Genomic DNA, 25,968 nt, shown 5'->3' on the forward strand with positions numbered 1-25,968 from the left:
AATCTCTAAACCCGAAAACTAATCTCTCCCCGGCCGAATTAGCTGAGTTAAAAAAACTCACACGCAACCCCAACCTAGTCATCACTTCTGCCGACAAGGGTTCGACAGTTGTAATCCTAAACACTACAGACTACCTTCAAGAATGCAACAGATTACTCTCCGACACTTCCTCCTATCAATATATTCCTGCTGACCCTAACCCCGCATTCCAAAAAGAAATAATCGCTTTCCTCCGAGACAATGGCCCTAAGGAGAATCTTTCCCCCAGGGACATCTCCCTCCTTTCCCCTTCCCAACCTCACACCCCTCACTTCTACATCCTTCCTAAGATCCACAAACCCAACAACCCAGGCCGCCCTATAGTCTCCTCGCGTAGCTCTCTGACCGAAAGAATTTCCGCCTTCGTGGACCACTATCTCCAACCTTTAGTTCACTCCCTACCCTCCTTTATCAAAGATACCTACCACTTCCTCAGATTGCTCCACTCAATTTCACTCCCTCCGGACACCCAAATTACTATGGCTACAATCGATGTCACCTCCTTATACACATCCATTCCTCACCAAGAAGGCCTTTCTTCCCTACGTTACTTCCTCTCCAAACGCCCTACCCCTCAAATCCCCAGTACCGATTTTCTCATTGATCTTTCCAATTTCATTCTCACCCGCAACTCCTTTTCTTTCAATAATAACCATTACCTCCAAATAAAGGGCTGCGCCATGGGTAGCAGATTCAGCCCTTCTTATGCAAACCTCCACCTCGGTGTCCTGGAAGAGAATTTCCTTTCCAACTATCCTCTGCAACCTCTCCTGTGGCTCCGATACATTGACGACATCTTTCTACTATGGCCACACAGCATAGATTCCCTCAATTCCTTCATCTCCCAACTCAATGATTCCTCATCTTTGTCTTTCACCTCGACCATTTCATCCTCTCAGATAACCTTCCTCGATGTTAATATTTCCCTCAGGAACAACAAATTCCTTACCTCTGTTCACACCAAACCTACTAATAAGCAGCAATACTTTCATTACAGCAGTTGTCACCCCTCCCATACCAAGCGCTCCCTCTCTTACTCTCTTTCTATCCGCGGTCACCGCATTTGCAACCATCCCGAATCCCTTAACAAATACCTTAACAACCTTTACCACTCCCTCCTCCAACGAGGATACCCTGATTTTCTCCTCCATAAAAAAATACTTAAACATTCCTACACCCCCAAGCCTGCGTCAACCACAGACTCCCAGCCTCTCTCAATCTGTACTACCTACTTCCCAGGCATTCAGTCTCTCAAATTCATCCTCAAAGACCTATTCCCCATCCTCAAAAATCACAACACTTCCTCCAACCTTCTCCCCAATTGCCCCTCTGTCACCTTCAAACGTCCCGCCAACCTAGCAGATATCCTCAAATCCACCAGGCCACTCTCAAAATCCCCTCACACCCCCAGAGCCATACCCACTCCATGTCATCGAGCAAGATGCAAAACCTGCCCTATTTTCACCACTCCATCCCACCATTCAACTCTCTCCCGCCCTTCCCCTATTCCTCTTGCACTTCCAAGAATGTTGTTTATCTTCTTACCTGTAAACTCTGCCCGTCCTTTTACATAGGCCAATGTTCCACACCACTTAACATTAGGATTAATAACCACCGCGCCTCGTGCAATCCCTCCTCTCCGTCCGCGGGTCTCCCCATCCCTAAACATGCTTCCCATCACAATACCCCCTTCAACCAGTGTTACAATGTTTCCGTCCTAGCGTCCCTTCCCACATCCGATAACCCTATAGAATTAAAAACCCTTGAATTGGCATTCATTTACATCTGTATGGCCTATCAGCATCCGGGCCTCAATGTCGTTCACTGATGGGAGTTGCCTAAAATTGTTACTTCCACCCCTTCCCTCTCCCTTTCCTCTCCCCAACCATTCCTTTCACCCCTCCTTCGCCTCCCGTTCTCCCCTTCCCCTGGCCCCCTTCCCCTGGCCCCCTTCCCTTTCTCTCGCAACCCTCACCTCCAGCAGTCATTACTTCTATATCTTCAGAGGAAGACGGATTGTTTCCGTCGAAATATCAAGAAAATACGTGTGAGTGTTCTCTTTTTTTGTGTTTCTATATTATGTGTTACTGTGTATTGTACTATATATATATATATATATATATAGTGCGATATTGAGGAGCAATACTTTTTATTAATTATTAAATTATTGTACGCGGGTGGCGTGGCATTTCACTCTTCTCCTTTGAATCACCCCTTTTGGAAAACTTCACACAAAAAATAAGCGTCATTTTGATGGCTGAAGCTCTCAAACTTCTCCTTCATTCTCCTAATCTATCAATGCGAATGAAAGAAATCAGAGCTAAATCTCAATCTTTTTTAATCCATTTCACTCACCCGAGATACTTTATTCATGGAATTTCTCCATTGACAAACGCCGAAAGAGGAGACGGACGAACTGACTGACTGAGCCGATAGGCGGATGAAATCTAAGCCCGCGCTCAAATGGAAAAGAAATGTTCCGAGATACTATTCAAGGAGGCTCGCATATATTTTTTTCAATGGAAGAAAATTAATTCCGTCGAGAAGTTTTGAGTGGAAACGGAGGTGAGAGGGCCGACGATCAATATCGGGATTATATGTTATAACTTCTCCGTCTCCCTTTCTCACCTCTTCTCCATTATTCCTTGCTCCCTGGGGTGATATCATTGGCAGGGATTGTCGCCGTTTGGTGGGCGTTCCTACGCGGGACCCCCCGGCGATTTATCAACGCACGCTCGGGAATGTATCCATCCAAGACGACCAGAACGGGACCGTTGACGGAAAATCGGTTATTAGGGTTGAGTTTCCGAGAGTTGAAGCTGGGTGGCATTAATTAAAGTCACAAGGCGATGCAGAAAATTGGGGGTAGGGTGAGAAATGACAATAGATTGGGGTATGGTGAGCCGACTTTTAAGTGATCCAGGAACAAACTATTGAAACCGTGATTCTCAGCCTTTCCTCAGCGTGGTTGATGCTCAACATCACAGTTTCAAGGCTTAACTTTGTGTAATTCCCTCATGATGAGGGTAGAAAAAGAAACTTTGTGCTTCCACATAAAGATTTAATACTTCACACGACCATGGCTTCGATGCTGCGCATCATCATCAGGTGACATGTATGAAAAATGTTTCGACTATAGCCTGGCTCCAAGAGGGGAGGAAGGTAGGGGAGAGGGGTCACCCCCTCTCCCTTACTGAATGATGAAAATGAATTATGTAAACGTGACATAATCTTTCGGGTAGCTATTTGTCATAAGCCTAGAACCGTACTTTATGTGAATCTATTTGCAATATATATCATCAATCTTTAATGAGGTTTGCGATGAATAAAAGAATACTCGATCGTTATCTATTCGGATTAAGGGTTAAAAACTAGGAAAATGTTCGAACATGGAATAATTATTCCTTTCAGTGATTAATTCATTATTGTACCTATCTTGGAGGAATATTGAACCATCCACTTTTGAGGAGCAAATAATCAATTCTTAATGGCTTCTTTGATGACGATAAATTACATCATATTTTAAAATGAGTGCCTTATTTCTAATTGCGAATAATTGTCGACATATTGGACACGAGAGAATTTATAGATATGTTAAAATTTTTTTTTGTTTTCTCCGCAGTAATATTTTTCTTTTTTAAATAATAAACGCTATTTGACCGAAAAAATCGTGTTTAACCATTGTGATTTAATAAAATGAATATGTCTCTCTTATAATCTTGGCATATTTTGTAACGTTGAAATATCATGAATTGTTCCCATCAGGTACTAATTGAAATTTAATTTCAACAATACAATTAAGGACAATAATAGGAAATGCCCTGGGGAAATTTGTTAAAAATTAAAGTAAATTTATCATGAAAGAATTATCCAGTGCCCACAAATGTCTTTAATTGGAGTTGAAAGAACCAAAATGAATGAAATTATTGCAATTTTATATTTTTCGGACTAGATTAACCGGTTTATATGTGACAAATTTTAATTATGAAGTCTTTTAAAATATTTTCCCAGGAGTAATAGACGGCCTGGGAGTAATAGCATATTAATTTCTTTAATCGAATGAATTTCCCATTCAAATAAATTTTTTATCTAAGCAAAATTGAAAGGTGCTTGGATTTCGTTATTTTAATTGTTATGAAATTATTTCTACTATTTTTTCACCAGTTATGGTAGTAATTGTTTTACACGTTTGTGGCTGTATTCCTTTAAAAACTCAAATCTCTACTTGAATTGAATCTAGAATGTACCAATCCTTGTATTACGGATCGTGCTTGAATACTGATGCAAAAGAATTCGTTAAAAATTTTAGGCGAAAGTCACTTTAATAATTTTGATCGAATAAATTAAAACCTTGAGGTTATCACCGCTATTGTATATTTATCCTGTAATTTTGATTTTTATATACCACCTTTAAAAATAAATGAAATTTCATTTTATGGAGGAATAGATTTCATCTAAGCAGCAGCGGAATATTTTATCTACGTCAACGAAAATATATTCTCACATATCAATATTTATATTTGTTCGTCTAGAATTAAAAAATAACCAAAAGGAACTCTGGCTAATGTAACTGTTTTCTTGCATGATGGTGATGACGTGTTAATTGGGTTGCATAACCCTCGCGGGGCCAATGGATTTTATGAGGTTAAACTGCGTCTTTCGATAATTTGAGGCTATTATATTTTCAGCTCCTCTGTTTTGATATTATGTCACTAATTAATAGTAATAAATTTTCCCAAAAGTTTGCCAACAAAAGAAGTCAAATTTTTTAAAAGTTATTTGTATGCATGTTCTGTTTTTTCATGACTGTTTAATGAATGTTTAATTTAAAAGGCTGAATTTTTTCAGAAAATATTAGCATTGATATATACTATTTTTTATGAAAAAAATATTTCATGCTTCAAAATTGCCCTACTTAAATTTCGTGATTGTTGCAAAATGTTCACTGATTTTATACAGATTAACTTAGCATCAACTGGTAGAGATTCAAAATGTCAATCCACCATGCGATAATTTATTCTCAGATGCGCCTGTAAGAAATTTCCTCGATATTGATTGTACGCAGCTATGTTAAGGGACACTGTACCCCTGTGAATTTAACTGCTCGTAGCCGTGAATAAGTTTTTTTTAAATTTAATACGCTCGTTTTTCTATTTAATTGGATTTTATTTCCGAAAGTTTTACATGAAATGGAAGACTTGTACTAATTCCGACTGAATATTACGTATAGGTATATTTATTTAGTAATATTATTTAATAAAATAATTCAATTTCCTCATCCAATTAATTGCGATGAGTACTTAATTTGTTTAGTCAATTTTACTAAATTTTGTTCTACTTTAATTATGCCACGTATTTACTTTGCTTTTATTTTGATTTTCACTACATTTTATTTTTCTATTAATGAGAAATAATTTCACTGCTTTTGTTTCTTTAACTAATTTTGATTCCCCACACATTTTATGGCTCTCATCTTCTTCGGTATTTTTTAACTTATCGAAGACTAAAAATGCTGTGAAATGACCTGTGCCCTCTTGTTTGCCCGCATACCCTTTCCGGAGGAGCTTGTTACATCTCAATATTATTGCACATACACGAGGATAAGTACACATTCAAAGGGACTCTGATACGAAGTACCATGCGCTCCAAGGATTACGTCACAAATATTGAAAAAATGAGGAAATTTCCTACTCAGGGAAAACTTTTCCAGAAGAGTATGATAAAAATAAACTACCGTACAATATTTTCCAATGTATAATTTCTTTATGGATCATGTTGCAGCTGTATATCATTGCGAAATGTTCGGTTTTTTCTTACGACTTTAACTTTTAACAGATTTATTATATCATTATACACTCGTAAATGAAAACAGTTATAAAATTTAGGCGCATACACGTAAAGTTAAAATTATCTGTCCATATCCAATATAAATTTTCAAGTCAGCCTTATATGAAGGCTTAATCACTAGAAATGAACATTTTTGAGTTATTTTGTTGGATGAATTATTTAAATTTAAGTCTGACGTTCTAAAAAATATGAAGAATTAATAGAAATGTTCCTTGGACCACGCGGAGGAAAAATGTACTATACTAAAGTTGCCCTCCATTCATTGCCCTCGTCCCGATTTTCGTTTCCCACATTTGGAAACGAATGGTTCGCTATCCGTCGCGGCTCATATTTCATGCATGCAAAGTGGGAGGGGGTCGCCCGATACTTGAGCGGCTTACTTCCTACCTGCATCATTGGAAGGAAGAAGCACAAGAAGCTGCCGAAGACCCAGTTCTGGACGAGGAGGACGGCGAGGGAGACCGGCAGGACCATCAAGCATTTGACAGCGTCCGCCACGGCCACGTTGGCCAGGAAGCAGAGGGTGGGATCCCGCTCCCCCCGCCGACCCTCACGCCCTCCCCCCACGCTCCTGCGCTGTTCTCGGTGGGGCCCGCTCCTCTCCAGCCCCCTACCTCCGTCCGCCGCTTGCTGGACCCTGGAACAAAGGGGGACGAAGCCGATTAAGGCGCCTAGGGAAGCATCGTTGTAGATAACGACCGCACTCAATATACATGGGGGTAGGGAGGCTTCTTTCTGGACCTTTCCACCCCTCCCAATTCCCGATTATAATGGGAATTCCAGGCGGCCGAGAGCCCAACAACCTCGTTCTTTCCACCATTATTCGGGGTCCATTTTCTCCGATAGTTGGTCGTGTAAATCACTGGCCTCCCATCGGGTGAGGATTAGACCGAGCGGCGGCGATAAAATCGAGGAATCGGAATTAATGGTGCGTTTGAGTGGCGTGCCGTTCGGCAGATGGGATAGAAGACCGCTGTAGCAATTATGGTAAAAGTCTATATATTATTCGTGTTCCCAGCTTTTTTAGTGTTCGTTTTGAATTTTACACAAAAGCTCTTTGTGATACTTGATAGGTCGACTGCAATTAAAGTAGATACGTTTGAACATATTCCGTGCACAACCAGTTACCTATCATTCCAAGCCCCAATAAGTCCCCTAAGATAGTGGTCACTGCATTTAGGCTCCCAAATACCGCCAAACGTATTAGGAATGCATTGCGTTGGGAAAAGCTTTCATGTTTGTCAATGCGAGAGCTAATTACGATAATAACTAACAGTTGATTTCCATGGAAAATCTTTTATTGTTATGCATGCGTCATTTTTTTAGATTATTTCTACTAAGTAGTATATCAATAATACCCACGAAAACATGGGGAATATTAGTCTAGGTTACTCAATGCGTACTTTAAGAAACAGCAATAAATTCTTCATCCATGTCCTTTCATGTAACTTACCTCTAAGTAATATTAGTTAATTTACTTTAGAATGTCTGTTATTTATCATAAAATGTAATATACATTATAAACACGAACTGCCTCTGTTATTTGACAGGAAATATTTAAGTACTTAACAATAATTAAGTTTTGATATTGAACATAAGCATTCTGCTTGTATTCAATTCTATCCCAAAGTCAAAGAATACCAAATACATATATTAATTGAGAACATTCTGAAATGTAGACGTATCCAAAAATCAATTAATTTTATTTTTTATTTTATTCAAGTAAACTTCGCCATAAACTATTACAATTTTGGAATTATCATATTGTAGCTATGCTTAATAATACGCTCAATATCAAGTTAACTTCACTTTTCTGTCCACCAACCTATTGGTGTACGTATTCACATGGTTAAAAATCCTTTTCGTTTATAATTCCGTCCATTAATTACTACCTTAATAATGATTTCAAGATGAAATCACAGAGATACCAACAGACCTCAGCCTTGATAGAATTAAAATCATATTGCAACTATTGATTGATAAACCTTATTCTATATAAAATAGCGCGAAACAAATGTTTTCTTCTTCCTTGTCTCGTGGAGGACAAACTCAGAAAACCCTATTTTTGCACACCTAAACATTTCTGATGAATCTAATTTTGGCTAGATAAAACATTTTATTTCAATCACGTTACTTTTCTTAGGTGAAATTGATTCTACTCTCCTAATTACTTATAAAATCCCTTCGTTTCCAGCCACCAGTTTTCACACTTTACGCGTGCGTCGATTTTCATACGTTAAGTATGCCACCTTAAGTTAACAGGTGTGCGTTTCCTTCAATATTGTTTTTAGTATTTCAATCATATGATTTGTTTACTGCAGCTCATATCTTTCCATTCTACTCTATTTGAATGCAAGACAAGGCTGCATATTCTAGGGAGACTATCATGGTTGTTTCCCGTTGCCTTCCACATCGCAGTACTGCGGCCGATACCGTGCTTCCTTTAATATGTGTATTGATTAATCAAGTCCTCTTCGAATGGTTTTACTAATATATTTTTAACTCTCTGTACAATTTTCGAATTTTCTCGACAAAATTCTAAATATGGATAAAATATAATGTGTAAAATTGTAATTGTCAGTTATCATTGATATTTGTCGACATTTTGGTACTTTCTTTTAGTATTCATAATCAGCCCAATTTTTTGTTGGAATATTTTAGTTGAATCATTGTGCTTGGAGTTTTATAAATGCTATGATCTTGAAAGTTTTGGGGCCTCCATTTCGTTAAATCCCTTGAAAGTTTGGCGAATTGAAGCGCGATGTTGTCAGTTATTGAACATGCGTGTGAAAATAAATTCATGGGCATACAAACAAAACGCCGTTGCCCTCATAAATCTTCCAAAGAATGAATGATGAATCAACATAATCAAGGGACAGACAAATTTCGTTCTTTTTTTCTTCTGCGATAATATATGAAGGGAGTGACCCTATTTTGGTGTTACTTCTAGTAAAATGCGAATATGGAAATTTTTTTAATCAAATTGTACGCAAATAATATCTGCGTAACTTTTTTCAAGTTTTATGTACGAAAATGCTCTTATGGAATCATACCTGCAACTAAAAGGAATAGCTACACAATGTAATAAAATAGAATATTTTTAACGGTTAAATTCATTTCCTTGCGTTCTAATTCCACATATTTATTATGCCAATACTAACCCTAAAGGTCCAAAGGCACCAACCCCCAATTATCTGATGATGGAATTACGACCTCACAAAGATACAAGACATTTTTTCTGAAATTTTCTTAGTCGGAAACTTTTCAGACCGCCCATGTATGTAATTACATAATATGATAATCATTATCTGATTAAGTAATTACATAATCGGTAATTTTCTAATTAACGATGATGTAGTTATCATATGATGCTTGACGTACGTTAATGTAAGTGTTATTGCATGTGTAAATATAAAATGTTTAGGATACATAAAATCTTACAGGATGGGCCATGTCACCAAATTGGTGATAAACACCATTGTCTGACCATTAAATGCGTGTAATAACATGTAAAATACAAAGATGATGATCAATTATTAAAATTGCAGGGAAAAATTAGATTAAAATCTAAGAATGTAACACATGTTCAAGATTTTTACAGTTTTCATCGAATGGTGAAGTAGCTTTAGTTATGTCATACATTCTAAGTATGAATAATTATCTTGGTTGAATGATTTTCATGAAAACAGTTCCATAGTTGAAATTCATAGTTGTTCCTTAGGTGAAATTTTGCTAAAATTATTTCAGTATGTGGTGTTTTGAGAAAACTATTCATGTAGTGAGAAAGAGTTTGAGTTGCCTGCAAAAAATATCAGGCCAAGGGATTTTATTCATGGCGGCGTAATATAAAACTCTAAATGACGCTGTCCTGAATATAATCTCTTGTTCCTTTCGAAAGCCTCCAAGGGACTCATTTGTGTCTCTCCTAACGTAAATATGTGGGACGTATCGCGATAGAGCACACATTTCCCTATAGAAGGGGAGCTGAGTTCCAATCATCATTATTCAACCATTAGGTAACCTAGTCATACTGCTTGATGGACCACGACTCTTTTTCCTGCCCAGTCAGCCCTTCATTAGCGCGCTCTTCATCATTAGGTCTCTTTCCCCTCGGCGATCCATTTCATAAATAAAATCACAGGAATGCAAAGGAGTTTCGGCCGCAACTGGAATTAACCTTCGCAGTTTAATTTAATGGTTGAATTTTTGGCATGCTCCGTATTAGTAAGTACCTCCGCTAGATAAATACGTGGAACAATCTCCGCTCCCCAGTGTTACATTGACCGTTGTCATTAAGTCATTCGTTAAGTTTTACGGCATGAAGCATGTGAAATTGTTTGATTCACTGAAATATTATACATTTTTTTATAAAAACTGATCCTTTTAATAAAACTCTCTAAATTTACAAGAAGATGAAAAAAACATCTAATATAATCAGTATGCATGGAAAATATTCAGGGTTAACGGGATGAAATTGTTTTTAAATGTTTAATTTTTAAATATCTGCGAAAATTTAACCTGGTACAAAGGGAAGATGTCTTTTTGTCCCAAAAACTCTGCGTGTTTTCTAAGAAAAGAGTCGCTAAATCAAAATAATCGCGTGAGTATTAAAAGCTGGTGTGTTGCTGAATAACATAAATAATGATTATAATGTATAATTGTTATTAACATTCCACCGGTTAAGGTAGGTTTTGGATAGGCATAGCAAATACAACTGCACAATGATACATTTACTTACCTCTCGTAGGGAAACACGACCCAATATTCGACATTGTTGCAGGCCTCCGCGTACTTCCTTCCTCCCTTAATTGCGCAAAACCTGTCAGTACTTTTCCTACCCATTCTTCGTTTGCCTAACTTTCTCCCCTCTATCACAGTCTTCAAAAATCCATCATCGATTAAAATTCTCAGTAGTATCCATATTTTGCCTTGTTTGTCTTTCTGCCAAAAATATCCTCTCCTGCCCCTTTATGCCTAATACCTCCTCGTTTGCTTTTATTTCAGTCCACTTCACTTTTTCCATCCTCCACACCCACGTTTCAAAAGCCTTCAATCTTGTTTCAGTGACTATGTTTCCGCGCCGTACGAAACCACGCTCCATGTCAAAGTTTAAACGAGCCTTTCCTTAATATCCTTACTTCAATGTCAGTGTTATCACTTCCCTCTTCCTTTTGAAACTTCTTTACCTAATGTAGTTCTTCGTCTCATGTCCCTAATACTCTGACCATTTTCGTCCGAACACTTTGGTCCGAGTTTGGTAAACTTCCATCTATGCTAGTTTATGACCTATTTTAATTTGGTTTAGTTTAACTTGATTTTCCTCCTTGTGGAAAACCACATAACCTATGTATTGTTTACATTGATTCTCATCCTATAACTTTCATACTAACTTTCGGATGCGTTCAGTAATGCTTGTAACTTCTTGGCAGTCTTGTCAGCCAGAGCTTCATGCTCATCATCCGCAAACTTAACTATTTTATGAACTCTCCTCCGACTTCCATTTATATCTCCAGTTCTAACTATGAGTATTTAACTATTTCCTCCACACATACGTTTAAAACCACAGGTGATGATGGGCATACCTGCCTCATCCCTCTTTCTACCACTGCCCAGCCTATCTCTCCATCCGCCACCCACATATTAGCAATCTGAGACATGTACAGGCTGCAGGTAAGTCGTTTATCCCTCCCATATATCTTTTTATGTTCTGCAATGAATTAATTCGTTCTAACCAATTTTTTCTATGAAATTATTTCTCGCAATCTACGAAACTAACAAATATATCCTGATTTTATTCTATATTCCTTCTTATTAGTGATCTCATTGCTGAAATGACATCACGCATGCCCTTCTCCTCTCAAAATCTTAAATCCCCATCCCCGTAGTAATCCTTTTCCCCATATCCATTGTCTTATTTATGATCCTGAGTACCACTTTGGCTTTGCGTGAAATAAAACTTATTGTTCTTTAGTCCTCTCATGTGGCTGTCTTGCCTTTTTTATGGTTACTATCACTGATTTAATGATATCTTTCTGCCCGATTCTTCTCTCATTAATACTAAGAATTATTCTGAAAAAATCTTCCTCCCAAGTTCTCCTAAACCTTAAAGTACTTGCGCAAGAATTTTCTATGCGCCCATGGCCTAATTGGATTTCAAGATCCTAAATGCCCTTTCTGTCACCCATTCGGGAAACTTTCGCCTAAGTTTTTCTTGTGTATATCATATTATCTTTCTATGCCTAAATGTAATGGCCTAGTGTCTTTACCATAGAGTTTCTCTCTATGAATATGTCTTCCGTCTATTTTTAATCTTCCCTGATTGAATTAGTATTTTTTCTAACTTATCCTTGACTTATATCATAGATTTTCCCTTTTTACATCCTGATAGTGCTTTCACCTTTCTGTAGAGCACACCTATGACACTCATCTTTTATAAACTAAACATATCCTTCCACTTCGTATTCCACGGCGCTTATTTACATCTATTTTTTCCCGCCTCAGTTCATCAGCCAACTGTTGGAACTTTCTTCTCGATAAGTGTTTTTACGTTCCTCCATTTCCTACTGTCGTCATTCTTTTTATTCATCTCTTCCGTTATCCACGGTTCCTTTCCCTATTTTGTTTTTTTTTGCTTTGCTTTCGTCTTTTAGTATATCCTTTCTAATATGTTCTTATTTTTCTTCTGTAATGCCCAGAACCCTTTCTTCACCCATAATTTTCTAAATACATTAGGCTGAAGTGCGTAGGTGGAAAGAGTAAGTCCCACAGAGTACCGGAAGCATGGTCGTGATTAAAAACCATAGATTCACAAACCATGCATTGGATAACGAGAATTTTGAAAATTTTCATTTAAAATTTAGATTTTCAGAAATGGCCAAAATCCGAAAATTTGTATTGAAAAAGTCAGTTGACTGACCTAATATTTAATCGCCTATTCCTCTTCGCCTTACCTGTGGAAGTGAGAGACAAAGAGGCTGAAAGAAGATACGCCTGGATGGGTGACACCCGCCCTCGGATCGATATTCTCTCCCTTGTGTTCCCTATCCTTGCCCCCTCCCACCACTACCAATGCCACTACCACCATACTGTCTCTTCTGAGAAAACGTGCTGAAATTAGCTTGACCTCCTCTTTATAAAGTGAAGGACCAAGGTAAACCTTGCGAGAAAGACTTCCGCTTCTATTTTTACATCGCATGAGCTCTTGACCCATCATCATATTAGCACAGAATTAAAACCTTGGCCTGTGGTGATTTTTCAGCTTCGAATTGCCCTAAACTTTTGTGTATACATGACTTGATTGCTTTAATGCCGTCTTAAATTGGATAAATTAAATGAAGAAAATATTTTCACGAAATTTTGCTGACGTTGAGAGAAAATAGTTTCAATGGGAAGACAAAATAAAAGCCACAGTGTACACACTCTCTGCTTGCCAAGGCAATCGGTAATCAATAGGAAAGGATAGTCGAAATAAATATAGCTCCAATATTTTTTTTCAATCCGCAATCGAGCTGAAATAATTATTCACAGGAAATTACTATTCGCTTTTTGAAAATGAAGTGGTCGGAAAGAATGGACGAAGCGTTGGCATGAGCATCAGCATTTAGGTCCGAGTTCATTCTTCTCCTAAATTGAAGGAAATTTTCAAGGCGTTGCAATTTTGTGAATCGATTACTATGAAAAATGTGCATTGGTCGGACAAAGAGAAAACGATTCCTTAAAGTCTTTTGTTATAAACTTTCTAGTTAACTCCCGCAAAATACATACCTAAAGTACAAGTTAAATAAGGTGTCAGATACACCAAACACTTCTGTAATTTTCCTCCACATCCATATTATCTGTTAATGCACAGAAAACACATGCTTAGGGATATACTTTGTTTATCCTGGATTTCCAAAAAAACCTGAAGGTACAAAGTTCGCATTTTTGGAGACCCTTTTTTGGGATGAATATACAGTGGCTTCGAAGCGTGACACTTGAATCCCTAATATTTGATAATCAAAGCGCGCCCTTCTCTTTGGATCTCCTTTCCTCTTGGGGGGAAGAAAATCGTATTTAAAAGATTTCTGTTTTTTTATGCAAATTAACATCACTCCTGCTCCCACAATCTCGCCATGAATAACGCATAGGAAACAAGAAATAAGATTTGATATTCTTATTCAGAGAAATATAACTAAGGAGAGTAAAAAAATTAGAAGCATTAGAAGTTGGCCAAAATGGGTAAGTATTGGTCGGGAAGGTTTGATTTCATCACGGCAGACCATCGGTAAAATGCCTACATCGAAGTACTTGGATCAAGGAATTGAGGCAACGTTAGCCACCGTAGCGTAACTGAGTGGCCGAAAGAACTAAACCACAGATGGAAAAAAATGATCGTGGCGCCAAGGGAGGAAATGTTGCTAATGGATCCCGGCGAGGCCAGAAAAATTGTCGTGATGGGTTGCTGTAGGGTTCTTTCCCAAATCTGGAATTGGCGAATGTTTTGAGAAGTGTCGCATTCAACGGAACACAAACTTTCCCCCATCTCTTCCCTCGGACAGATTTCTCGAAAACTAGGAAAGAATATACAGGGGTCGAGCAAAGTTCCGAATCCTAAGGTGGCTTTACGGATCAATCCTTATACATCCATCCTCGACGAGAGGCAAGAAGGTAAAAGATGGTAAAAGATTCATGGCCACCGGAAGACTCGAGAGTGACGGAAACAAGTCCCTAAAAGGCATTTGCGAATGATTTATCTACATAGAGGAAGAGAGGATATCATATCTGCATTTGTGAATTGCCGCGAATAGCCTCTTTTATATAGGCAGGGCCAAAGATGGAGGAAATGAACTGAATTAATGAAGTTAACGATAATTATGTAATTAATGAGCATAGAAAGAAATTATTCAGCGTTATGATTAGCAGGAAGTCAAATTTAAATTAAATTTCCATCTTTATAATTGCATTTTTAGCTTCCAAATGAATGTTTAATAAGGTCGGCAATATATTTCCTACTATAAAACGTGTCTGGATTAAAAATCAAGCATGCGAAATATATTCTCTAGAATCCTGTCGGTAGATAAAAAAGGTGTGCGAAGAGAAAATTAAAGAAAAAAACAAGAGTTCATATTTATTCCCTCAGAAGCGTTTGCTTTGGTGGAGTTGTTCTCTTCTTCCCCTCAGCGAGTCATATATTAATTGCCTAATTTGAATTTCCATTGTTTTTTTGAACTTTTGAGTTCTCGAAAACAACAGCAGCCTGGGTATTCAAGTTTAAAAACCAGTGTTATAACTTATTTCTGTATTTTCGTCTCTTTTTTTAACCTCGCTAAGTGCTTTAACTTTCCATTTATTGAATTTTTCTTCTTGGTTTTAATTTAAAACTGAGGTACGAAAAAAACATTTTTGACGATAATTTATGCTTTCGAAAAGTGCAGTCACGGAATATGAAACATTTAAAAAATTTATTAAAAGAAGAACTTGTATATTCTTAACATAACTTAAATGTTTTGAAAATTATCGCAACCCACTCCGATGGCCATGATTTGTATGTATAAATTAATAACAAATATGTATGATAATTGCGTCGAAATATTTATTTTAATATTTAGAGTATAACTTGTTATTTCAGGACGTTATTTCAGACATTATTAAATTAGGTTTTTCCGGGAAAATCTTCTTTTGGGCAAATTTTTTTAGAGTTAATGCTTTAATTGTTCTTTATAATGCTCCAATAGTGTATTGCATTAAAAGTCCTTTGCAGTTCACTCAAAGCGATTCAAATTTAAACCCTGGACTAGGATAATGGGAATGCGTGTATCTAATGCTACTGAACTCAAAAATTATTTATTTACTACCTCAGAAGGATGCTGTTTTTTACACGTGTGATCGAACCATCAGTAGCTTGATTTGACTTAATGGAAACTTTAATTGTTTTCAATGGGTTTATGATGGAAGGGGAAATACTAGCATTACCGACTGAGCAATATCGCCAATTATAAATTTTACTTGACTCCCATTTCCGTGGAGTGAAAAAGCAAAACATGATTTTGAAAAAACATTCTAATTGGACTACGAATAACATTTTTAGTTCTTCGCTTATTAATTCTGATTTCGCGTGAGGTGGTGCTAAAAGAATTGTTCACGGTAGTCATTTCCGTGCTTACATCCGGGGAAAATTATTGACGAAACTAAGGCTTAAGGTTATATTTTGATTGTTTTAATTTTTCCCCGAGTGAACTTACTTGCCAATATTCCAATTTTTTTCTTCTCCTTTCCACCGCATGTTTAACCGAACAACCTCGAAGAATTTACCCCACACCTCACTCTCTAATTTAAATTTTATCTCGGCATATTGAGAGCCGGCACTCCTTTGAGCGGAGAAGTGGAAGCATCGCCAAGTCGTAAATTCATATCAGAGGTGAAATTTTCAGTATATTTTCGTCTTTTGGAGGGAATTGGGATGTAGTTGAGAAACTTATCTAAAGCTAAAATAGCCATGCGTTAACTGGCAGGAGTTTATTTTGTATTAGTTAAAAGGAATACACGCAATAATTGAAAGAAAGAATGAAAATCACGATATTTCATTATTTCTCGGGCATAATCATAAAACTTTTTGGAGAGAATTGAAAAATAATTCACCGGCGCGAAAAAATATTATTTCTTCACGGCAAGCTATGAAGACTTGTACTTACGGAATATTTGGAGGATAGTTTTAATAGTCCATTACGCTTTTCATGAATAAGGATTTAGAATATGTGCATATTAATTGATAATGTATCATCAAAAAGATCCTCCGAGCATGGTATACACCGTTGTAACCATATAATGTCGTGAATGTCCCGTAGGTCTTATGAAATATAGAAAATGAGGTTAATTAAAGAAAAATTTTTGGTGGCTGGTTGAAGAAAAATACCACTTTTTCGGATTTTGCTCTTGTAAAAAAAAACAATTTTCACTTGAAAAATCTAATCATCTAATTGATTGTCTCATCTTAAGGTCGAAAAGTTTTACACCATGCATAAAACCAGGAAGTGGGAAAGATTTTCGTGCCTAAATTCTAATTTCAGATTTGGCTGAAAGTTTATCTGTAGGTCGATTTTCTCAGCACTCGCAGTTTGAGGTTATATAGTTGATTTCTTGTTGGAATGGAAAATACGAGATATTGGAATAACTTATGGCAAATAATGCTATAAACGTCTGACACAATAATAACCGTTGATGAACGAATTGGGATATTATCACAACTATTAGCTTCTGCCTTTTTAAAGTATAATACTAGGACCTCTTCAATAATAAAAGCCAAGGCCCAAAAATATATGCTGGCAAAAAGGCTAGACACTAAATATGTTGATTATGTATGTACGGCACTGTTAGTCTATTTTTATGACATTCTCGGCTCTGTTTGAGAATAGGTAAAATGGGATTTTAATTAAACATACTGAAGGTAACTTACTAATCTAAATATATAATTTAATTTATTCTATCGATATTTGAATGTCACGCTTATTTCAAAAAATAATTAACTCTAAAATTTTATTGGTTTCAAATAAATATTTGTTTTGTATAATATTTACATTCCCAGTCATGTTTATAGACCTCGTTGAATGTAATTTTGAACAACGTGTGTTCTTAGTTATATATTCTTAAGTCAAGCAAGGAAGGTAGCTTCATTCACACTACCTTCCGTGTTGGCCTTGGGTTAATAGACTAATGACAACAAAACTCTCCCATTTGATAGTAATTGATTCAAATTCTGGATAAGAGTTGAAATCCATCATGTGAATTTATCATAGATTTTAATGATAAATCAAATTTCCTTCTTTTGGTCAATTATCCCGTCCATTAATGTGAACTCAGTATAACATTTGAAATATGTTATGTTGATTTATCAAATGTTTTAAACGTCAATCATGCCCTAACTACAACATTTGGTTGTGCCATAGCAGTCTGTACTTTGTAAGTCTAATCCAACCTTCGATTCTCATTTTAATGCGTTTGTGTGACAGCAGTCAGATATGTCTGTCCTCATTAATTAATATTTTCTTTTGTTCAAAAGCTCATTTTCCTTCGACTCACATTATTAATCGCATGCTTGAAATAAATTTACTTCTCGTCTTAAGCGGAAATGTTCAACGCATCATGCAAACATCGACCATTGCAATGAACCTACCATTTCTGTTTAAGACCTAAGTGAAGCGTTACCGTGCTAACATTTTCGGCTGGATGGGAAATTCATTATATGTCGAATCAAATGAATTGTTTTGCTGATTGACATCGGCCATAAATAAATACATCCAATCCAATACATACATCCAATCTCTTGCCGCGGCTATGCAAAAAATATTTTCCATTTTAAAAATGAGATACTTGGTGATATACTATAGTATTTAATTGCTGAAAGCAAAAGATTGAACATCAAAATTTTCTTGGATGATTTTTGAATTTTTTCAGTAATTCAGCAATAAATGAATATTTCCAAAAATGATGAACGAAGGACCCCTGTAACTTTCTAAAAACCTGAACTGTAAATATAGTTGTGTAGTGACTTCCGGTTACAGTGACTTTTACGATGCCAAATTAAAACGCCTTGCAGCATTTAATTATAATATTTCATGGACTAGGCTGGTTCATTTACGAGCAGAGTCTTTTCTTTTCTTTCACTTCTTCATATTGGAACTTCTGAATTAAATGAAGCAGTTTGACATATCTACTAGGGGCATGTTAGTTGAGTTCGCGTTAAGTGAAAAATTGCGCTTAGACTAATCTTGGAATTTGCAGTAAGTTAATTTTATGCCCAGGTGCTTACCGCGATGTTAGTGTGTTTGTTAACAGATAATACCATGAAACTCTTTAAAGTGCTAGTCTAAAGCATCCAAGCATGCCTTTAGCGGCGGAGTAGTTTGATGTAACATTCTTCGATGCCTTTAAATATTTTCCTCATCAAAATTTTCGTCAGTGGAAAACGTACTTTAAATGTTTTTCATGGAAACCAATATGAATGGATGCCTCCAGTCCCATTTTACTACTACAGTGAAACATATTTAATGTATCTTTATGTTATTGTTGGATTTACATTCAAAATCAGCACTTACGTCAATATTTCCCAGTATAAATCGTGTTTTTTTTCGGATCATCTGTTCACTCTGATGAATATTTACGGCCATATGTATTAAAAAATAGCAAACGAAATTATTCTGTAGAATTTTTTAAATTTAGTTTATGGGGTCAAGGATGTACTATACGAGCCTCGTAAATTTACTAGAACGCATTGTATGAGTTTTCAAAAATTCTAGATAAATTATTCTCGTTTGGTGTAAGTTTGCTTGAACCATGCAATTGCAGAATGCTCTTAAATGTTATTATCGAAAAATAGCACACTTATTTCACTAAATACATGAATCGGTGCGTTTGCAGAACGCGTTAACAAAAAGTAATGGGTTTGATGGTTGGTTATGGATTTTATATCGATTAACCTTATTTACTTTGTATTTAAATTGTCTAAAAATCGAATGGCATACGTAAACACTAGGCAAAGTTTAAATTCCCTTTGGAAGCATCAGGGATCCTTGTAGATTCCCTAATACTCTGCTCACCACCGAATTCAGTGGCTATTTCTAATGGCATTTATATCTCTGCTATCAGTCATCCCCCCGAAAAATTTCCGCTACCCATTTTCTTTTCATGAGGCTTTTATGCTTTATTTACTAACTTTTACGTTCTTTATTAGGGTCTTGAAACTCACCAATGTAATCAATAATGCATAAGATATTCTGTCCTGAGGAAGCGTATAGCTAGCTGTCCTTAGTGATCTATTTATAAGATTATCAGCATAATATTTTGGGGTTACCGATTTAAATGGCAAGTATTGGTTTCCCAAGAAACGTATTGCCTGACTCCTACTCGTATTTTCATTACGAAACTCATTGACAGAGTCTCCCTTTCGGGTAACTTTCGAGGGTTAAATTAATCGATCATGCGTTAATGTTATCTCCGAGATATATATTGATGAACATTGTCAGACATTATACGATATTGTTGATTTAATAACACCTAAATAATTACTAGTCTATTTTTGCCCTTAATATGAATTCGTATTAACCTGAAAATGATTTGCACTGTTTCCCGTGAACGGATGCGAAATCATATCATCATTTAGTACTAATAATATGTAACGCCTAATTTAAGAAGAAAAAAATAGAAAGACAGCTGAGAAAATGGATAAAGAAGCATCGACCTAAAAGAAAGAGGTACCGGCAAGCTGTAGACCAAATCATGAGTGAGGACAGAGAAACGGGCCCAATCGAAGAAAAATGGAAGCATATCGAAAAAGGGATATCAGAAGATGCAAACAAAATTCTGGGAAGAGCAAATAGAAAAAGGACAAGTAAATCATGGATTACAGTCGAAATGATTACGAAGATAGACGAGAGAAGGAAATGAAAGAATGTAACCCCAGGGTTGGAGAGAATAAAGTTCAAAGAGTTGAATAATAAACTGATCCGGTACACAAAAAGAGCAAAAGATGCGTGGCGGAAGACACAGAGCGAGGATATCGAATGTGTACATTGGAAGAGTGATATTTGGTGCGCTATACAGTAAGGTGAAAACACCCTTAAGAATGAATAAGGGAAAATTTGTAAAAACTATCAAAGATACGGCAGAAAAAGTTTTAATTGAATTATAAAATATTCATAAAAGATGGAAATAATATATAAAGGAACTCTATGGTAAAGAAATTAGGCCAGAAAAGTAGAATTCATGACATACGAAGAGAATATGACGTAGACGGGTGTAACTTAGGTCCAGGTATTGTAAAATGCTGTGTAATTAAAAACTTATAGTTTTCCCATAAAGTTTAATGGACAGATAACAATTCTGTGGAAATATTTAAGAGTTGATATAAAATTGAAAAGATGAGTCTTTGTGGGCTGATTCATAACATATACGAGGAAGGTTTTAGACTGGTGATTTCGTCAGAGAAGTATTGGCCCCTATCCAAAAAAAAGGAAATGGAAGACTACATGCGAGGAATACAGAAGAATAATTTTTATTCATCACACAGATTAAGTGGCACCCAGGATCATATGTTGGTCATGTTGTAAAGCAAATGTGGAGGAGTGAAGAAAAAGAGACCGGTAGAGTTGGAGAAAAATGGGAACATGTTAAAAAAGAGATATCGAAAGATTCAGACAAAAACTTATCAGGGGTCAAAGTTATAGGATATGGAGCAGGGAAAATGATTACGCAGGGGATGGTCAGTTTGGGTTCAGAAAGGGGAAAGGTACGCGTGTTTCCATACAGGTTGCTAATAAATAGTAATGTAGAATACAATTAGTATATTTTGTAGATTTTGAGAAAGCATTTGATACGGTGAATCAGGTGGAATTGATGAATGTATCACAAAAAAGGAGCAGATTAGCAGGATGGGAGACTTATTCACAATTTGTACATGCCTCCGACTGCTTAGGTGCAAGTGGTAGATGGGGAGTCCAGATGGGCAGTGTTAGGAAAAGGAGTGAGGCAGGGTTGTCCATTATCACCGGTGCTGTTCAACGTACATATGGAGGAAATTATTAAAGGGGCATGGGAAGAACTGGAGCTAGGAATTAAAATCAGGGGACAATTCATTAAAACAATTAGGTTTGCTGAAGATCAAGCTCTAGTTTGCCTGTCAACGAAGGGTTGACAAGCATTGCTGATCGAATACGAAAAGTAGTACGATAGGTAAAGGGTGATAATAAATGTAAACAAAACATAGTTTATGTGGTATCCAGGATAAGGAAAGCCAATTTAAATAGGTCATAAACTCGTTCCGATGAAATTTTACCTCACTCGGAAGGGTTTTGAACTAAAATTGTCCAAGTTATAGGAGCATAGTAAGAAGAATTGCATTTGATAAAGAAGCCTCCGTAAGAAGGAGGGAATTGATGACAGGGACGTTGGATAATGATGTTAAGAAATGACTTGTTAAAACTTTGACATGGGGTGTGGTTTTGTACCCTGCGGAAATATAGTGTTAGAAACAAAATTGGTGGCCTTTGATAGGTGGAAGGATGGGACAAGTGAAGTGGACAGAAAGAATAGCAAACGAGAATGCACTAGGCATGGTGGGGCAGGAAAGGGGATTGTTGGCAGAAACCCAAAGGAGGCAAAATATGGATACTTAGTGTTTTACTCGGTGACGGTTTTTTGAAGACTGTGATAGATGGGAAAGCATTAGACAAGCGAAGAGACCAAGAAAATGTATCGTTTTTCAGTCTGTGTCGATCCAAAACCTACTTTAAATGGTTTAATACCAATAATAATAAATAGGTTATGTAGATTTTCGAACGGTATATTTAGAAAATAGCTTAGGCTATAATGTTTAGTTACAACTGGATTAAAATAAAAATTCGGTAATAATCGTATTGCATATATTTATTAATGATTTAGGCATTTTTAAGAAAGACTTCTAATTCCATGAAAATCAGCTTAAAATGGCCATTAATATTGAAAAAGTGCAAATACCAATAATTTGGCTACCCATCTCCCAAAAATGAATAAATACATCCATATGAATAATGAGATGAAGAATGAGAAAAAAACTTATACTCCATTTACTGGGTCTAAAAACTTTTAAATAGTACCTAGATGAGGGAAAGATATTCATATTTGAAAAAGGGATGTCGTTGTGATTTTTATGAAGGGCATGTTAATGGTGGATATCGATATTCTAACTGAATTATATAGAAGTATGTAATTATCTTGCTGCTCAACTGAAAGCAATAGTACCAAAAGGGCATCGAAAGACGATTTGAAGAATACGACTCGTACAGTTGGATTATTGAGGGGAGAGTTTGCGGTATGCCAGAACTCGATCAAAGTTAAAAATTAACTTTTTTAGTGTAAGCTCTTAATAAGTTTTAAAATGACAGCAATGATTTTTTTAATAAGTTGACTGAATGATAGTATTTTGTGGATGATGTTGAAGACAAAGAAAATATTTAGGTGCTAAATCCAATCTGAATTTCACTGAAGACTGATATTCAGAGGTTTTTCTCTAAAACTCTTGTCCTTCGTCACTGATAAATGGAATACCGCCATAACAATTTATCACATGGCAGGAAAAGTCTTCGGCCCGATAGTGTTCAATGCGGTTGTGAAATTTATCTTGCATTGCATGTGCTGTGCCGCCCAAGCCCATTGAGCCCGACCTAATGTGTCACATCTGCGACTAGTGACTCGTCCAAAAATAAATCATCGGGAAATGGGAATAGGAAGAGAAAAATTTTTACTATTCGTTTTACGATTTCTTCTCAACATTGATTCAGTAAATTTGAATAGCCTTAAAATAAAAATTCACTCATTTGGATAATGAGTGAATAAAATGAAATTAAATAAATAAAATTAATGAGATTGAATCAAATAAAATATCTATTTTGGCCAATTTTGAGATTAGTCCGACCCGCCACTTAAATTGGACGCATAGATAGTCTTGAGAGCTGAAGAATTAATAAGTTATTTGTTCCGATATCTCTTGTATCCGCAAACTTACATAATGCTTATAGTGCTTAAATATTGTATTCGCAGTACTGCTTCTCTGAAGCGACTACGGTAGTTTTGGTTTTCTAGTGAAATAATAGCATACTTAAAAAAATTCAATGCGTGGAGTTTTCTATTTTCATTAAGGAAATTCAAACTTTAATAATATTTATCTGCAAACTTATTTTGCTGTAGTCCGATTTAATTTGAAAATAATTAGCTTAAAATATATCTCTCTCGATTGTTTTGATTCTTTATTTTCGGTAAGGAAGAGTGGATACCTTTTCCTCTGTTACCCGAGTTGCATATCACTAATTATTGTGACCGCATAAATTTACTCCCTATGCTAAAATAAAATTGAGCGCGAACAGCAATATTTGTTTTGAGATAATGATTCTCGGGGATTTACATATCACAAAAGAAATTAATGGGGAAATAATATCTCAGAATGACCAATGAGGCTGGTTGATCAAAATGAGTGCAGAATTTTAGTACACCTTAGAATGAAAATCGTTCCCCGTTTTGATTCAGAATACGTCTCATGTGGTCAAGTTTTTAACGAGGGACATGGAAACAGCTCGAAATTGCAATCTACTTCAATTGCAATGGTAAAATTCAATCAGAAACAAACGAATGGTTAAGTTATTAATGCTGCCAAGATTGCTTATCAATGGCAAATGTCACGCAGGCGGATCACAAATGATTTCCGACTGAGATGTGTGAAGTGTATTAACAGTGTCATTCGGACTCGGCACTGAGGTCATCAGACAATACTGTCTAAGGTATTGATCGCGGTGAGGTGTGGCTTCACGTGGTGGGGCACGACATCTCTTTGAATCGAAGGCTCACCTGGGTGACGAGCCCGACACCGTCCTCGGTGGCGCCTCGACCTCTCCTCGGCGCGTGCCCTCGACGGCCCCGGGGAGGGAGGCCCGAGGCGAGAGGACCGCCACGAGGAGGGCTACGTTGGAGGCTGTGCCGCTGATGACGAGGGCCGCGTACAGCACCACGAACAGCGGGTAGACGCCCTCCACCGAGGGCCTCAGGTGCGGCCGGCCGAAGTCCACGGTGTCGTTGCGGAAGCCTGACAGGAAGTGGACCACGACCTCCAGCCACTTCCTGGGGATCACCTCCATCTCGTGGTGGGTCAGGTGCATCCCGGATATGTCGTGTTCCATGGTGATCAGGAAACGGGTCAAAACGGCGACTGAGGTCAAGGGCGCTAAGGAAGCAGCGAAACGTTATGCGTCGGAGCCGCTTTCCAATTCGGCGGTGGACACTTATCTGCAAGCACCGCACACACTCCAAATATCCTGTGACTTCCTTTTCCAACGGAAACAGTGGTAGCTTTTTCAAATCGCTCAGTTGTCTTTAGTTCCTACGCATTGAGATTAGAAGAACGTTGCATGTGTGACATACCCAATGATATAAAAAAGTAAGAAAGTCATTGAGTCAGTCTTTTAGAAAATCCAGATGTACATTTATTACGTATCACATGAAATTTTCAATTAAATAAAAAATGTATCATAAATTTGATGGTCTGGGTTTCCGGGTATTTAGTAAAATGTCTTCAAAATTCTTCAATATTCATGTTTCAAACTCGTCAAATGGAAGTTCTTGAGATATAGCGTTTCTGTCAACGAAGACCGTATTTCGAAATTAGAATTATTTAGTCCTCTAAAAATGTGTATGCTGCAGATTGAGCATATAAGAATAAATTAGTCTTAGTCTATTCTTTCAGTGGTGTAAATATGCGTTCATTGGTAGCAAATATCTTCAGGCAAACATACTTGTCATTGTCTCACGTATTGCGTTCTTACGGAGTTCATCTTAACGCGGATAATTTGATGAAGCGTATTTTCCGTCCGGAGGCCTCATCACAAGTTTAAAACGTAACGATGCGGTTAATCTTGCTCGGTGTAAATTAGCCTGCTGTACTTAACCTCTATTTACCAAGGAAGTAGGAGCTTGCCCATTTCTTCCCCCGGGAGTGGAAAGTTTTCCTCAATCATCCTAGAAAAATGAGTAATGTTTTCTTCCTCCACCAACAAAGCCAGCAAGGCGAAGGGAAGAGCATGAACTCTGGTAGAAGAGAGAGTTTCCACTGGGAGAGCAGTTCTGAACTGGCTGGAAAACGGGATTTTGAGGAATGGCGGTTAAAAGCGCGGCTCTATCCGTTCTCTGGGGGAAGGGTGAGGTCGTATCTACCTACAATTCGAGCACTTTTGGAACGTTTCTTCGGAGGTACGAAGAGGGCTGGAGACGGGTTGACGGCTCGTCGTATACCTTCTTCCCTAAGCGACTGCCCACGTGGCGCGGCGAGATGGAAGCTGGGGCCTCCAAGCCTGAGAGGGAGGAAGGAGAGCGGGCACACACCCCCGCGCGCGCAACAATGGTGTGTCCCTCCTTCCCATCCAACTCTCCCCCTCTTCCCTATCCTCCCTTCCCCGACCTCAGAGCACCGCCACCGGCAACAACTCCTTTCCCTCGAAGTCGTTACTCCCTCTCCGCCCGGCCTTCAAACTCCCTCCAGTCCCCTCCCCCACCCCCAAGGGACTTCCCTCCCCTACCCCTTTTGCCCTC

The 25,968-nt window shown here is 37.3% G+C and overlaps 1 protein-coding gene across 1 annotated transcript in view; it reads right to left on the minus strand.

Annotated features, from left to right (window-relative positions):
- The window catches only part of LOC139693651 (uncharacterized), a 225,540-nt gene extending 199,789 nt beyond the window's left edge, over positions 1 to 25,751 (minus strand). Inside the window, exons 1-2 of the mRNA XM_071591890.1 lie at positions 24,235 to 25,751; positions 6,274 to 6,523 (exon numbers count right to left, since the gene is read on the minus strand). Coding sequence (XP_071447991.1) covers positions 6,274 to 6,523; positions 24,235 to 24,563 — 579 coding nt within the window. The 5' untranslated portion in view covers positions 24,564 to 25,751. The remainder of the gene's footprint in view (positions 1 to 6,273; positions 6,524 to 24,234) is intronic.
- Positions 25,752 to 25,968: the final 217 nt, after the last annotated feature.

Source organism: Hetaerina americana, unplaced genomic scaffold (genome assembly GCF_022747635.1).
Source record: "Hetaerina americana unplaced genomic scaffold, ioHetAmer1.1.p SCAF_5, whole genome shotgun sequence".
Classification (NCBI taxonomy): domain Eukaryota; kingdom Metazoa; phylum Arthropoda; class Insecta; order Odonata; family Calopterygidae; genus Hetaerina; species Hetaerina americana.